At 39.4% G+C, this 17,583-nt stretch overlaps 1 protein-coding gene across 2 annotated transcripts in view; it reads right to left on the reverse strand.

Annotated features, from left to right (window-relative positions):
- Positions 1 to 10,293: 10,293 nt before the first annotated feature.
- LOC104056012 (ephrin type-A receptor 3) overlaps positions 10,294 to 17,583 on the reverse strand; it is a 223,659-nt gene continuing 216,369 nt past the window's right edge. For both annotated transcript variants that reach the window (XM_054071215.1, XM_054071206.1), the window contains exon 17: positions 10,294 to 16,661. In XM_054071215.1, coding sequence (XP_053927190.1) covers positions 16,556 to 16,661 — 106 coding nt within the window. In that variant the 3' untranslated portion in view covers positions 10,294 to 16,555. The remainder of the gene's footprint in view (positions 16,662 to 17,583) is intronic.

The raw sequence follows: 17,583 nt of genomic DNA on the forward strand, positions 1-17,583 counted from the left end.
ATTTGAGAGCACCATTTAGGACATACTCAGAGGTTATTTTACCTTTTGTCAGCCAGCAGAAAGTAACCCCTCAGGAAGTTGTGGTGTGCCTGAGCATCAGCGAGAGCCAGACATGCTTGCCCCAAGGTGCACTAAGTATACACAGCTGTGACAGAAGAAACTCCATTTACACCCATGTAAAGAAGCTGCCTTCAGATTATTTAGTATTTTAAACAGGTGCTGAGGACTATACGTGATAAAAGGCCATAACAAATGGGCCCATTAACCCCAGGGATGCTTTCTCCCTCCTTTATAACTGTTTTTAATTGATTCTCCAGGATAGAAAGCCAGAGTAACCTATTAATCCCAATATAAAGTTTTCCCTGGGTAAGAGTTTGGATTGGATTTACTTTTATCCAGATCTGTCCCCTGTGTAATTCTGTGGAATACCATCAAGTTACAGAATGGTAAAATACACACTTTTATATCTAAATGCAAGCTCTATTCACTGCAGATGCTGCAGGTGTAGATAGTGGCTACTGATACTGTTCAAAAACTCAGCTACACTCAGCTCCTCCTAAAGATATGTGGATGCTAAAAGGAAACAGTTGAAGTTGCACAGGCCAAATGTTAAACCTGTAACAATGGAAACAGAGGTTCCTGTGACAGTAGGGCAAATTTCTGTTTGCTTGGGTTTCCAGCATTGTTCCTTGATGACCAGGAAGTCCCTGACAAGGGATTCCTGAGTATGACATGCACCAGGGAATATCCATCTAGATGACTAGGAGATGTGTTTGGCGTCCCTGGGCATACAATATATTTCTGTCTCACATGTCAGTGCATGAAACCATTCGTTCTGTTTCAGATGATCATTTTCTAAGCAATTCTGGAAGGAAGTAAATCCCTTAACCACCTTGGAATAAATCTGCAAGTCATTAGGCATGATGAGGGGACATAGGTCTCCAGCTGCACCAGGCTGGAAGGCAGTGCTCCTTCTGAGCTTTGAATTGCAAGAAAGGGGACAGGCATCTTTCTATTTAAGCCACAAAACAGAGATACAAGCACAATACAATTTGGCCATCTTTCATTTTTGTATTTGTTTGGCCGCAGCCCAGTTAGTTTTGATTGATTTGTTGGATTTTTTGCTCTTATCAGTTAACAGAAATTGAATCAAAGGGAAGACCTGTGCATTTGATCAACCAACCCATGCAATTTTGTAAACATCCAGTGAATCTACCATGTGGTATCACTCAGTTAATAAATAGCAGCTCATCCTTTCACCATCCCTGTCTCTGTGCAGTGTACTGAAATTCAGAGTAGTGCACCAGCTCCTCACAGGCACGAAACAGGATGCTAGTTTCCACAGAGAAACTGCAGCTGATGTAGAACTGAAGATCAAGTGAGCACAGATCCAAAGCAGAGATCGCACAACACCTTCAGAGGCACATCTGCAAATCTGAGCATGCTACATGTGATGCAGCAGTGTTTCTGGTGGGCTTCTGTCTGTCTCTCTGTTTCAGAGACTACTTTCTACCCCAGAGCCACTGCACCATGAAGGAGTCATGTCCTTTTGGCAGCAAATCCTGAAAAGCAAAGGAGCCTAAGGCTATATGGGAAATGTTTTGCCTCTGGATAGGTTTTATACTGCTTGTAGCTCATGAAGTTGCTTGCATGGAGGAAAAAAAAGAGTCAGAGCATGACCTCAAAGTTTGCACGGGTGACACAAACCTCTTCATGCCCTTCTTGTCCATCAAGAGGGTTTAACAAGACCAATTTTTCACTCTGCACTGTAGTCAGGAAGGAAAATTTTCGGTTTTCTGACTGTGCTTACCTATGATGTGCAGCTAAAAACACTGACTAATTTTGTTGTGTTTGTTAGCTGACTTGTTAATCACTCCTTTAAGAATATTGGTCCTGCACCGGCTGCACGCATTGAGCTCCAGGACTGCTAGACTCTGGTGATCCTGGCTGCTCTGGGGCTCATTTGGTGATCTAATGGCAAAATCATTATTTTATGAATGTGTGTTGTTACTTTTTTTTTTTTTTGTTCAAGGTGAAGGAGGTAAGAGGATGCCTGTGCTAAAGTCTATCAGGAAGGTGATTTCATACCATGAAATGGAGTGTGCAGGTATGTGCAGGAGTACTCTGCTGACTTTGATACCTGCAGAATGGAATGAGGCACTAGCAGAAGGATTTGATTAAGCCTCATCCTGCCAAAGATCCTAAGATTAGCTGTCTTCAAAAACACACTCAAAATTGGTTCTGGATGAATTAGATTTTTTTTTTTTTTTAATTTTCTCCAAAAAATGAGTCCATGAGTTAATAAGAAAATGGTGCGACTCAGTATAAATCTAGTATACAACTACTCATTTTCTTCAATTTCCCAGCACTGTAGGGTATAGATGTTCACATGGGTACAAATAAGTATCAAATATAACATAAGGTACTGTATAGACCTAAGATAGCTTCCGTCCTCTGTATATTCCTGTCCCATCAGTTGCATGTTTTTACACAGGATTGCTTGCATTGCCCTTGAGGAAACAGATTCTCATTAGAAAACGACTTGTGTCTATCGGATATGCTATGAAATTTCTAAAAATATTTATCCCCAAAGCAATGTGATAAGCAGCTAACAAGTTTACAGAAGTCCCCACCTCAGTTCCTCTGCTATGAGGACTACCTCAGAGAGGAAAGCTAGGGATTTGAGGGAGCACAGGAAACCATATAAACCACAGTTACACATCTGGCTTGAGCCTAGGCTCCTGAAAATTTCCAGTTTTTTTGAAGGTGTCAGTACTGTCCTCCTTTGGGCATCTAGGAGTCTTGTGCAGTGGCAAGCATGCCAGTAGGGTTTATCAAGCCTTCAGCAGGGCTTGAAATCACAGTTTTTCTTGCCTCCTCAGGTCTTTATGCTCCATGGACAGAAATCCGCTGAGGCCTTGAGAATCGGGATTGTTCAAGAAATCCTCCAAAGTGATGCTGTGCAATCTGCAGCCAGATGTGTTCTTTTTGTAAGAGAATCCAAACAAAAAGATAGAGACCTGGCTTTTGCCTCTTTCAAGGGTGCTGCCCAGCCCCTTGGCTTTAGCAGCCCCTTTGGTGGGGTGGATGCACCTTCCAGCTGCATGTCCTGCAGTGTGCTGGGCACCACTTGGCTCTACCCAAAAGACAGCTTCTACTCTCTGCCAATGGTGACAAAACACATCCTTCCAACATAACAACCACTTCAACTTATCTGGATGGCAAGTTTCAGGTTTTGGAGGTGCTGCTCTAAATTTCACGTTTTGAACTACTGCTTTATACATCTAAAAAGCTGGATAATGAACATATACTAGGAAAATTAATAGGTACCTGAAGTGTGAGTGACGTATGTTGATGGCATACAATGCATCAGCTTTTCTCTGCTAGTAACAGCCTTACATACTTTGTAAGGCTGTATCCACTAAAGAGGTCTTGTTTCTAACCACGGGGAAAAAAATTCCAAACACATGGTGCATTTTTAACTCCCCGGGTTGCTGTTGTGATGCCTAAAGTATCATTAAAATCTACTCTGAGTTCCCAGATACAGGCAGAGGAATTTGTTTCAAAACACGACAGCTAGACTGACTCAAACACTTTCTGTTTGGTTATTTTTCTGGGTTTTTTTTTTCCCTGTTTTTGTTTTTTACTATTTTTTTTTTTCATGCAACTGTCAGAAGGTCACAGAAATAGGTAGAGTCTCCAGCACAGCCTGGAGTAATTAGTCCTCTAACAGATGTGGATTAAGCCAGCCTAGAGGACTGAGCTTAGTTCTAGGGGAGCACAGCAAGGTAAAGAGCTCAACATTACAGCACTATAATGAGATTATAACGGGTATTCTAACTACCTGGTTTTGAAGGATTATGTCTTTCAGCCCACTGAAGGGCTAGGAGTAGATACAAACTGACTACTTTTCCAAAGACAGATTGATTACCTCCCACTGCTCTGCCAAGGAGTAAACACCAACATGTATTTTTATATAATTCATATAATTTTATTCAACAGCATGCTCCCAACAACATCACACAGGGACTTCCCATGGGAACCTGATTCATGTTAATATGCAATTTTGCATAGGGCTGCAGCTGAAAATATAGCAAAAGAGCTGATGGAGTAGCAGAATCTGGGAGCCCATCATTGCAATCCCAGTCCCAGACCCTTCAGCAGCCCTTGAGTTTCCTACAGAGAAGAGGATGTTTGGCTCCTGCTCTGGTCCCAGGTCCTTACATGTGGCTCCCACAGTCAGGCTGCCGATGGGGTGCTCAGTGCATGCTGGGCTTGGTCTGTTGTGAGATCAGAAGCCTCAATGGTTTGCATTATTTTCTGTCCCATTTCTTCATCTGGCTCATACAACATGCACCATCACAACAATACTAATAACTGGTAAAACTAGCCCTGTCCAAAGAGAGGTTTCAGAGCCAGATGTGTCAGAGCCTATATTTCATCTATTGTGAGACTTGGGATTTGAAAAATGCTGGTAGAAAAGAACCCTTCGTTGCCTCTTTTTAAAATGTTGTCCCTTTTCCTGCCTCCACTGTGAATCATTGTCTTATAATACAAATAAACTATCTTATGACTACATGGAGCCAGTGATCTGAAGCTTTGATTGCTGTCATCATCTTCTTTAGTTAATTCAAGGAAAAGAAAGGTTACAGTGAGAAGGGAGGTGAAAAGTCATTTCTCAAGCCATGGGACTTTTCCTTCAAGATTTAGGTCATCATTGATACACACTGTAGTGACACAGATCCTTGTGAGAATACATTACATACCTGTCCTTAACAGGTTATTCTTTAAACATGAAATCAGCAAAATACAATGCACTCAGCAAACAGTATAAAAATACAGTGTACTGAAGAAAGGCATGTGAAGTTATTAGAGATGCAAAGACATTTATTTCCACTTAAAGAGTAAAAACTTGCCAACACAATCATGTTGTTTGATTGATTTCAGTTTTTATTAAGTCATCCAGGCCTGCTACAGCCATAGTCTCCATGTTAAAATCTACTGCAATTTCATTTATTAAACATCAAAAAAAAAAAGCATACAAGCAGATGCCATATTCTTAAATTTCTTGAAGCTACAATTGACTTGTAATAAAATCCCCCTGTGCATTACAAAACAGGGCTGTCAAGTCATAACAGCTCTATTACAGCTTCTGCTTCAGTCTCTGCTACTCTTTGTACAGACTGCCAAAATTTTCACCCACCCAGGGGAAGTTATATTCAACAACAGAGGAGAGGAAATTGTGCTCAGATGAGTTGTTCTCTCACTCAACAGATTGCACAGGTTGTTCTCTTGTTACTAAGACAGTGAGGGTGGAGGGCTGAGGGAAACTGAGAGAAAAGCTAGAGACTGATGAGCAGCAGGAAAGCAATGTGCAATTTTGGGTTTTTTTCTCCCACTTTGCAACTCTCATAGTACATCAGTATTTTGTAACAATAACAACACAAGGCAGAGCAGCCCGGTGGAAGAGAGACCATACTGGGTAGGAATCAGCCCTGTTTCAGGCATCAACAATATTAAGGTCCACGTGAGACACTTCCAGCAAATCTTGTCATTTATCTGTGCCTGGCATAACAGGGAAATGGGAAAGATGATACTTGCCCTTTAGTCCAAGGACTTTTCAAGAGTAAGAGTGGGAAGAGCTGTGTGAGTATAGGTGAATCACACAGTCTGAAGCTGAAAATACGAAGAGGTTTTGTGCCTCAGGCCATGCCTCAGCTGCACCAAATTATTTCTGTGAGATCCTAGTTTATTACTTTCTTTAAAGACTTCAGTGACAAAGGTTTCAGAACTGTTTATGCTGCTGAATTTGAAGCATAGCTAGTGTCTGAGTGAAAACCTCTGAATTTTCCAACAGTTACACACACCATTGTATTTCTTTTTCTATTTGCTGTGATTTCATCATTCCCACCCTCTGTATAAAGCTGACTTAAGGCACATTAAGAAGTTCGAACAGAAGAAAGAAAATTTCCAGTTATTAAGCTACAAAGTAGGCCTGACACCAATGAGAACCAAAGCTACTGAGCTGTTTAACAAAGTCTGTGCTGCTACGTTGGCTTTCGTCTGTTGTCGAAGCACAACAACTGATATACACAGAGAATGAAATTTAATGAGATTCAGATGATGAGCGTTTTCCTTAATAAAATATCCTACCACTGTTTACTGTTTTGCCTTGCCAAAACTGACAGTGCCCCAGAGAGGACTGAGGAGTTGTGCCAGGTGCTGCTAACCCACAGGGAAGCCTGACACCCAGCTCCCGAGTTTGCAGACTGAATGAAGCTCTCTCTCTTGCCGTCACCCCTGGCAGCTGATGCTTTGGGCCCTTCTGCAGCTGGGAACCAGGCCTGTAAATTCCACCCCTAACAGTGAAATCATGGCCTTCAGACAGACCTTCAGTGGCTGTGGTACTGTGATGTATGATGCCATGAACATGGTGGCTGGGACTCATAATCAAGTAGCAGAAGCCCTCATCTTTGGCTGAGCTGAACTCATGACACGCACTGGTGTGTCAGACCCAGTAAGATCAAAAGAAAGAAAATAAACCCCTTAAATTTAACAGGACCTTTTTTTTCACCTCTGAGGTTTAGATAAAGTATGCATGGTCTAAAAAGAAAAATATGTGCACATTACTCTAAGCTTATAATGGTAGCAATAAGTCTCAGGGGTGTTTCTCCAAGTCGCAGTTGGACTTTTACAATACGCAGAACCCACTTTTAAGACAACTCATTCTACTTTCTCAGAAATGCAAAGCGCCAGGCAATTATTGCGAGGCTGGAAATGCCACATCCCTTAAATAATACGAGTTGATATATTTTTCTTCCAAGAATCTTAAACTCTTATGCTCAGCTAAGAGATTTATAATGCACCGTTCCCATTCCACATGCAAGACCCTGCATGGCATCTCTGGAGAGAGCAGTAACTTTAGCCCTGTGTCCACACTCATCTAAGACTAAATGAAGGAAACAGGAATGCTTCCCCCGAGTCTTCTACTTCTGCCTCTGATTTTACTGAGCTTGGTATTTCAGGTACTCAACCAGACCTTTTTTTTCCACATCCTCCCAATGGAAAACTAATCAGCTCTTCACAAATTGTAGGTGAAATTTCTGACAGCCCTACTGAGCTTTTTCAGATTCTTCTGTACTAGAAGATATAGTTTTCCCCTGCACAGTAGTGGCAGTCTCTCCTTCAAGTAATAGGGCCAACATTTAGCCTAAAACACTAAGTATATTTTATATGTCTAGTAATCCAAGCCCATGCCACTTGTATCACCTAACTATTTAACAAATTATAGTTTCAGTATCACACTAACTCAGACAATTTGCACACGGGCAGCCCTCTTGTAACAAGCTCAATGTGGTTTACAGTGTGATAAGAACACTTGCTTGGAGAAAGAAGTCATATCTATATACAAAGATGGTGTACAAGTAATTGATTTTGAAAGTTTCCTTTTGGGCAAGCTGCTAAGACATTTTCGACCATTGATTCATTTGGCCCTGTGCGTGTTGATTCAGGATACTGTATGGACACCAACGACACTGACTAAGAAAGTGTCTGATCTGGACTTCAGACTGCTTCAGTAAGTTCAGGAAGATTAGGAGAAATTTTCCCCAGTTGATTGTTTCACTAGTTTCTCACAAGATGGAAAACTTTTGCTTTGTTACGTCTTGAACAGCATCTCCTCTTGAGATCCAGTATCTAATACAACCTAGGAGATCTTTCTTTTGAGACCAGTGAAGTGTTTCAACAGTCATTTTAGCACTCCCCTAGCAGGCACAAAATACTATAGCCAAAATCATTATGGTCTCTCATTAGGAGGCCATGTAACAGCTAGATTACTCTCTATACCAAACAAAGATTTAGGCCAAGGAATGAATCCTGGGAGAGAGGTTCCAGAGGTACCTGTAAAAGCGCACCTAACAGATAGCAGTGAAAACTGATATGTCATTGAAGCAGGTAGACTGGGAGTGGGGAAAGAGGCTGTTGTGCTTTCGGTGTTGGCTTGCTATGGTTAAAAACAGGGTAGATACACAATCAGGCAGGTTTTTTCCAGCTTTGCTCAAAATGCACTTCAGACTGAGAGTGTTTGAAAACCAAACAGCATTAGGTATTGTGGCAGTCAGAGAGAATAATATAAAGAGCTATTTGTATCCATAATGCTTATATACTTTATGCCCAAAACACACAGCTGAGATAACAGAGCTCAATCTATATGATGTAGACATAGGTCACCATCTTGTGCCAGAAAACTTTAGCTTAAGCACTATTACCATGGAGGACCTGGGTAGCATGTAGGTGTCATTAAACATCTATTCTCCATCTTTTCTCCATCTCTCTCTATGTTATATTATTTTAAATTTTATTTTATATTTGTTTGAAGGAATCTAATTATTTCTTTGGCTTAGTTACAGCTGTGGTACATATTGTCCATGGTGAGGAGATGTCCTCATGTATGTTTTTTGGTGTCTTAGATATGCTTGGTTTTGGTTTTTTTTTTAAATGGTACCTATATGAAGGAGATAGTTTAGGTATGAGGAAAAGGTAAAAAGGAGCAGGAAAATAATTCCACTGTGCACCATCTCCTCCTCTCCTCAAAAACCCACATGCACAATGCCAGAATGAAAGTTGGGAATCAAGTAATGACAGAAGATTTAAAAACCCCCGAATATTAATAATCCAAAGCCCCAAAGAAAACATATATATCTAAACCTCAGAAAGAGATTTTATTTGTTCATATTGTTTTCTACTTCCATGTGACTTCCTTGGCAGGAGGCCCAGTGCTCCATCAGTTAGAGGAAAGGAAGTTACAGTATCACATTGTTGTAGGGATTGAATTTTATTGCTATGCTATTACAATTAGGCAAGTATTAACTCATTTAATGAGGCATAACTTTTTCTTTTTTTAAAGAAGTGTATACTTCTTTACACAGCTGGGGATTGTGGATTAGTCCTCTACTAAATCCCCAAACAAAAACTTTGAGAGCAAAGGAAAGAAATTAAAAATAGACAAATAATAAAAGGTGATATAACTTTTAAGTGGCATACTAAAAGCAGAGACTCATTACTGTGGGTTAGCTGACAACCAGCCTGAGAGGAAGCTCCATGTTTTAGCAGTGACAAATCCCACTATCAAGCATCCAACTAGTAGAGAAGAAAACCCATCTAGATACTGCATAAAAGATAAGGACACCCAGGATTGTGACTTTACTAGACTGATAAGGGGACTACCTATTCACTGTCCAAAAGATGAATTTGAGAGATACTACAGCGCTCAGCAACCTGGATTTTTGTTGGAATTCTGGTTTGTGTTGTTCTTCTATTATTACTACTTGCTTTTGGTTTTAGCATAATATGTTTTGATTAAAATAATACCGTTATGTAGCAAATATTATTATTCAACCACTCCTAAGTGCCAGGAAATGTCTACGCTGAATGTCATTTATGGGGGAAAATAATCACAGGCAATCCTAAATGGCTGGTGGGACTCCACACAGTTAAACGTGTATGATAAGAAATCATTAATGGAAAGTACAGCAAGTCAAGCAACTAACAGTGCAACTTTTGAAATACTGCTTCAATCATCTCCAATTCTAAGTTTTGGGTTCTCCAGTTGGTTGGGCTATAGGCCACAGTGGATGGGGACCTCTTGTTATGAGCTTGAGGAGGAGGGGGTCATGACAATGCTCAGTGGGCACAGCAAGGGGCATTGGGTACCATGGAAAAACTGCAGGAGGAAGGGATGCTTTGACACACAAAATTTTTGTGGTTTGAAAGTAATTTTGGGGCCTGTTGAACTACATGAGGGAAGAAGAGAGCTCTGAGAGTAATGAAAGCAAAGAATGAACAACCCTCTGAAAAAAATCACTTCAAGCTGTAAACTATACCCAAGGACTCATTTCTGCTGGGTGAAAGGGTGGATGACAGGAAAATTAGCCTCAGAGATGTTTATTTGAAGACCTGGTAAGACTATTGTGCGAAGCTACCAGACCTCCATTTTCTTTTTTCATTCAAACAAATTGTTTTTAGCATTTATATATTTTTTCTGGCTTCGTTTCAGCTCATTGCCTTAAAATTAAATGTTATACTCTGTGCTTATGAAAACGCAGTGAGACTAAATGCTTGGGTTTTTTTGTCCTTGCAGGCCTTGTGCCAGGAAGAGAAATCCAGCTCCATGGGGAAAGCTGGGCTGTGGCCTGGGCAGCATTTTGGGGTGAGTACCATAGCCCTCCTAAGTTGGACATCGTTTTAGCTGAGGCGTTGGAGATGTAGTGCCTTCACAGCACACACAGCTGCTCAGGCACATGTACTTTGCCAATTGAGAAGCAACCTCAATGCATAGCTACATCGCAGTTTCATCTGGGAGGGATATATATTCATTTATTAGAGTAGCAACCCACGAGCACCTTACATACACACGATGATGGTATTTCTGCTATGTCTCATGGCTTAGTGATGAATCCGTTCAGACACAAGCTCAACATCTGGTTCCCTAAATCCCCAAATATTAAAAATATAACAGTCTGGGTGTTTCATGCTTTCTTGCAAACCTATGCTTTTGAGAGGGCTGGAAACCAATCAGCATTATTTACAAATCCATAGTGGGTAAACTCAAGTGGATCACTTTACTGAAGAGATTTAAAAACTGAGCTTACTAATAATATTAGGATATACTGGATGGAAGAGGAGCGGAGATAAAAGATATTTCCTCTGTTATGTAGGTAGCAGCCGAGTGAATTAAAAGAATTTTAATGATCCCTGACAGTGGATCTCAACTACCTTTGTAGGATGCTTGACCTTATCATCCAAATTCAAAGTCATACGGTAGAGATGAATCACAGTTATTTAATCTAATTAAAAACAAAGAATGAAATTTTCTAACAAAAGAGATGTTACTCCATGCTTCTTTAATGGTCTTAGTAGTTGCCTGCTTGTAAAAATCAAGACATAAGCTCAAAACCTGGGCACGCAGTAAAAACATTTGCCCATATGTATTTTATTTTCATTTTACAATTAGGTATCCTAGGAGTCAGAACAAGCGATCAATGCTTTCAGGTTTTGCAGAGTCTGTGAGATTTCTATAGCAACTTAATGGATAATTCCAAGGGTAGCCACTGGCTGTTCTTCTGGAGAAGTCATGGACTCCGGGCAACTGGAGAAGAGCAAAAACCATCCTGAGCTTTACAAAGGGAAGAGAAGCAGAGCCAGGCAATTACCGACTAGGTATGCTAACCTCAAATACCCAGAAAGATATCTATATTACACAATACATTTCTAAGCAGCTGGAGGATTACAAGATCTTAAGAAACCAACTCAGATTTGTCAAGAACAAACAAATCATGTCAAACTCATGATATATTTCTGTGATGGGATAATCTAAAAATAGTAGATGTGATTTATCTTGTCTTTAGTAAGACTTCTGGTGCTGTCCCACATGACATTCTTATGAGGTAACTGGGAAAATATGGGCTATTATGGAATCATTGTAATGTGAAAGCAGAGTGAGCTGAAAAATCTTGAGTACTGAGTACTCTTCATCTATCAGAGGTTCTCTAGCCATTTGAAAGTGTAACAAAGAAGCGAAGAGAAGGCTGGCCTTCATGTTTTGTGCCGTTCGCTCTTTGCATTAGTAACCTGGATGATTAGCATATGTATATTTATACATGTGAACAAATGAAGGTTGCAAAAAAATGAAAAGGGAATTGAGTGCTCACATATACATGGAGAATTACTGACCAGGCAGTAATAGTCTGGAAAGGATTTGAGCAATTATGGTGGCTCAGAAAACAAAAGGAAGACAATAGTATGGATATTTGTCTGAATTAAGAGCAGTAGCATATGAGACAGAAGAAGTAATTGTCTGATTCCGCTTGGCACTGCCTAGGCTTTTACTGGTAAAGATATTTAGGTCTGGGCATCATCCTTAAAAAGGAAGGCAAAGTGGAAAAATGTTACTTGGACATTACCGGGGGAAAAAAAAAATAAAAAGGCATGTCTGAATCCGAGGAGCTGATTCTCAGCAATTCACCCCTCCAGATTAGAGCTGAGACATGGTGGTGGGCTGCAAGGCATTTGCTTGTTCTGCTGCTCTTCACGTGAATGCATCCTACTGATGTTCAAGAATTGCCTGTGAGCATTAATACCATTTCATAATAAACATAATAGTAATAGAAACATTAATACATCCAATGTGCCTTTTGGGATATAAAGCAAATACAATGTACCAGTAAAGCTAAAGCAATAGACAGAAATAGGTGTAACACAATTGCTGAAGTGAAACCTATTTGCAACATAAACAGTTTGCATACTGCATAGATTAGACCAACAGAGCTGCTTCCCTGTAGTTCAAGTATAGCATTGAAACCCACTCATCAGACGTTAAAATGATACCATATGTACCCACTGCGGCACAGCATGAGGCATACTGGTGTTACAAAGTAAAAGTGGATCTCAGTCCAGCTGTCGTCATTTAAAGTTAAGTCCAATTCTGAATCGCTCTTTTTGGTGATTCCCTTTCTATTGAAGATACGAAGACAAAATGCCAAAAAAAATGTGCTATATCCACCTCCATAAAGTTTATCTACCTACAGACTCCAGGACAGGTATATCATTCATTGTTTTGTACGAGTAAGCACAGTAATATATAAAAACATGCAAAATCATTTATGGTACAGAAAGATCCTGTAACATCATTCCTCAAGTAACTGGTGAACATTCAAACCACTCCTATTTTTCTAGGAAGATAATTCCTGAGATGCAAAATTGAGTTGTATGTTGGTATTTTCAAAGACACTGTACTTCAGTGAAGCATACAGAAAGAACTTGGTAGGGACATAACAAAACAGGAGCAAAATTTTATCTAATACAGATACTCAGAGGCAAGAAATTATCATGGGGTTAAATTACAGTAAGCGGTGGGCTTTTTTATTTTGTTGAAAAGTACATCTTTTACTGGATTCAACATAGTAATAAGATGAAAAGAGGTCCACTGGTAAGGGAGGAAAAAAAGCAAAAGTTTGGAAATAATTGACACGACTAAAATAAATGACAGCTTTTTCAATATCCCATAGGCAGGTTGTAGTAGACAATGTTTTTCCGTATCCATGGAGAAAGTAAAGTCTTTGACTGATATAAGTCAGTGTAGCACAACTGCTGGCCTATCTAGTTAAAACCTGCACTATTTGTTTCTTTTAATAGATAATATAGGTAATATCTAGCTTTCATTCTGAATCCATGCTTTAACACTCAGAATTTATCCATATTTAATTACAATTTCATCACACTTTTCTAATCAAATAAATTTACTTTGTCCTCCAAACAATCACCTCAGTATTCCAGTATGTAAAAAATACTTTCATTATGTTTATTATAAAAATATAAATGTTTCCACTACAAATCATTTTACATTAGTAAGAGGCCATCTACAATTGCACAATATATAATCTAAATGAGTAAGTAATGCTTTGAAATACAAGTTAACGTAAATACATATTGCCAATCAAATCACATCTATACATTGCTTATTGAATGCTAAGTAACAGCACAAAACTAGATATGTTAACAGAAATAAATAAAATGGAAACTATATTTAAAGATACAAAACCAATAATATGGCATGTCATTTTGTGAGTAGTTGCATTTTGCTTGATGTCGATAACCAATGCAAGTCCTGTATGGGAAGATGGCCACACGAATTCTAGTATCTCTACTCCACAATGAAGAATTGTACACTGCTATGTATACATATGTACACAGGGACAGGGAGTATATGATGCTTGCAACAGAGGCCACTTTCAGTACAAATCAACTTTTGACAGGGAGAGAAAACTAAACATATTTTAAAACTCTCTACTTCTAATAGCAAAGAAAAGCAAAATTGAGTTTCTTTTTTTTCCCAAGCATTACTGAGATTTAATCTTTTCTGCTGACCATGCTGAAACAGTGGGCAAGGAACATGCCATGATACTAAGAGAAAATTGAAGGTAGTTGATGCAAAATTTTCAGTCATCACCTAAAACGCTAAGAACTGATTCTATGTTTTCAGAAGCATTTCGCAGTTATCTTCCTCCCACACCTCCACTCTCTGGCAGCAGAATGAAGCTGAAGAGAAATGTCATGAGGAATATAATATAAAAAGCTGTCCCCACACAGACAATGTCTGTAAATGGATTTTAATGACTTAAATTCACTAACAATGTCTGATTTAAAGCAATGTCAAACTGAAGAAAAGAAAGATTCTGAATGAACTAAGCAATGGAAAATAACAGCTTTTCTATTCCACATGCTACATTTCACAATAAACTGTGGCAGATAAGTGTTCTTTACATCTTAAGTACTTTATTTTCATTTTCTCCCATTTTTCATTTTTTTTTAAGTTACTTTAAAACCAATTCATTTTTCTTTCAGAAAATAGTACTAGTTATTAACCTGTGAATGGGTTTCAAATCCAGTCCTTTATAGCATGCTCACCGCTAGCACTCATTAAAAAGTCTCTAATCCTGCTTCTATTTAAAAATGCGTGATAAACTTTGTGTCTCTACATTTTATAAGTCCTGGACCCACAAAGAACAATTCAAAAGCTGATTCAGCCACACAAGTTCTAGGAATTGATTCTTCCCTTACTTATGTGCTCTATGCCACAAGGAGTTTCCAAAACCAAATCAATATAAAAAAGTACAACTAGTTACCTGCTTTTGCATGCACAGCGAAAAGTGGCACGCCATATAGCCATCTGCCTCCCACAGAGTCATGGACTTACAGGGACTCACTGTTATTTATCAGAATCAGGTTTAGACTGCAGCACGGTAAGTCAGGAATCAGAGTGGTTTCCACTAGTGACAAAGCTTGATCCCTGTGTGTCTGGCATCACATCTAGAGCTCAGTTGTATGTAGCACAAGAAGTTCCTCACACTGTGATGTAAACCACTCACTTCCAGAGCAAAGAGTTGTGTCTGCTCAGAACTGAGACCAATGTACTCCCCACCAACAGTCTAAGAGCTTGCTATTGAAAAGATGCTAAAGATGGGAGAGGACTCTCAAATCCCACCTTCCAGGCTCCTTTTTCCACTGGGAAATGTGAATGCTCTTCTAAAGGTAGGCTCCTTTCTGCTTTCTTTTAAGGAACAGATGCCTAAGGAACCTGTGCCAAAACCAATGCTCCTACAGGATGGTAGCACTCGGACAGTTGTCTTCTAGCCTTCTAGGTAAAATTAAGTACTAAAGTCCCATTTTAAAAGCTTAAATCGTTCTTTTAAACTATCTACTTACACTTGGCTGCAAGTCACCATCTCAGTGTCACTACCAGAGACCGCCCACATGGGAGTGCACATTCCAGCCCCCAGTGTCAGGAGCAGAGCCTGCCAGACAGGAGCTAGAAAAGGACCATTCACCAGGGAACTCAGAAAGCATCCTCAGTTAACACAGGATGCAACCCAGACTCTTTATTATGTTTGTGAGGCAAATCTCTCACCTGAACGAACACCACTTGAGAACAGTGGTCCCTTTTTTGACAGGAAAGCGAGCCTTTTGGAAGTAAATAAGATGTGTGCACTCAACTAGGCAAGATGCTGATCTAGGGGTCAATACGCACACAACTTTGCCAGAACTCAGGCCTAGGTTAAAATACCACTCACAGCAAATGGAAGGAATCTCAGCAAGTCCAGATGCTTTGTGCAGTGCCAGAGTCGGAAAAAAACACCATCTATCTTCTCCTTCTGTATTTCATATATGATGTTATGAGTATAAAATAATCCAGTAATTAACCCTCAGATGATTTTTCAGGTTGAACCAAGGAAGTTTTGATAACATTTGGCACTTGGCAATAATACAGCCAGGTTAAGGTATTTTAGCATAAATATAAACAATAATCAAAACAAAAACGAAGTAAATAAATAAGTCTTTTAAAAAATTAAGACTTGTTTCTATTTAAATGAACAGAGTTAGGAAAGCTAACAGAACGGCGAAAATCTTTTGTCGACTAACTCAAAGTCACTACAGCCTCTATTTCTGTGTTCCTTTCTGAAGCTGAAATAGCATGTTACAATGACATTATCGTAAATATGGCCAGATAGGTTGTGAGGTATAGTCCTCTATTTTCCTTGCTTTTAAAGAAATAAAATACCTGTTACAGATCTCTTCTGTATAAAAATACTGCAAGTCTTTCTTCTTGTTTGCTGTATAGATCAAATACACAGCTTTTGCGTCCATGTTTTTTTCATGTTATTCAGTCATTTAATATTCAAATGGCTCTAGGTTTTAGTATCACTGGTTTTCACTTGGAAGGATTTTTTACATATTTTTTTTTCTTTTGAAATTTACTATCTGCATTAACAGTCAGTCAAGAGCACCCACCCTTTAGGATTAACAGATAGAAAACTTTGCTCCTATTTTTAAGGCATTTATACTCAATATTTGAGTGTCTTAGTGGGTTTGAAATTTCAACCATTATGCTTCCAAAGCTGTTGCAAAGAACTTTAAATTCTGCTGTTTATCAGTCATCACTTTTTGCCCTTTGATGCAACTTTTCTCTTTTTTCTCTCCTGAGCAACATCATTTTGGTACCTTACACAGGAACAGGGCTGTTCTTTGTATGAGTTTCTACAGCTTTGATACTGCTAACAACCTTCTTTTGAGGCGCCACAACGGTAACACCGACTTTCTTCATGTCACTGGAAAAAAGAGAAGATGCATTGGGTGAGTAAGCATACACTCTCTCTGTTCCCTAGCACTGGTGTGAGCAAACAGCAATCAACTCGTTGATCTTACATTGCTGTATTGTAGGAGCCTCAAGGTATGGTGATATTGCTGAAACACAAGCCCTGGTACAAAAAATAGAGAGCCATTGTACCAAAACAGTAGGAGGCTGAAAAAAAACCACTAAAAACTCATTTAGCTTTGTTGTGTTTTCTCACCTGGAAGAAAAGACAATGAAACAGTGTTTTCCAGTGGTACGTGCACTGGGATTTAGGGACAAGGTGTTCACTTCTGGACCAGCTGCCATCTTGAGCCTCTCTATGCTCTTAATCCCACTATCAGCATGATCACTTTTCCTCAGTGGTGATGACACCCCACTATTATGTGCTGAGCCCTCTGGATGTCTTAATTCTGGTATCAGCATTGAGATCAACAGCTACGTAGCCCAGCTTCCAGCACCTACCCTGATTTTTACTTCTTGTTTCTCCATGCTGTCCAGTCTCTTTGTTCCTTATGCAACACAGAAGTGGTTTAACACTTGTGAAGGGCTAATTAACCAGTGGCTCACAGGAAATTGGGCATTCCTAGAGGATTTCTGCATTGTCCCCAAAGGGCAATTGTTATAAAAAGCCATTAGCAGCCTTTTTATAGTTGCAATAATACACTAATTAATGGCATTGATGTGTTTAATTGTCGATACCACAGCTGCAGCTTACTTCTTCATAACTTATTGAGTATCCTGATAGAGCAACAGGGAGTCAAGATTTCCTTTGGCAGTAAGTTCATAACTGCACTTGATTCTTTTTCAAGTGCAGAGAAAGCATTACCCTACTCTTCCTTATCATAAGGACGAAGACAGATTGCATTTAAATGTAACGAACTTGCAAGTAACTTTGG

The sequence above is a fragment of the Cuculus canorus genome, chromosome 1, assembly GCF_017976375.1.
Source record: "Cuculus canorus isolate bCucCan1 chromosome 1, bCucCan1.pri, whole genome shotgun sequence".
Taxonomy (NCBI): domain Eukaryota; kingdom Metazoa; phylum Chordata; class Aves; order Cuculiformes; family Cuculidae; genus Cuculus; species Cuculus canorus.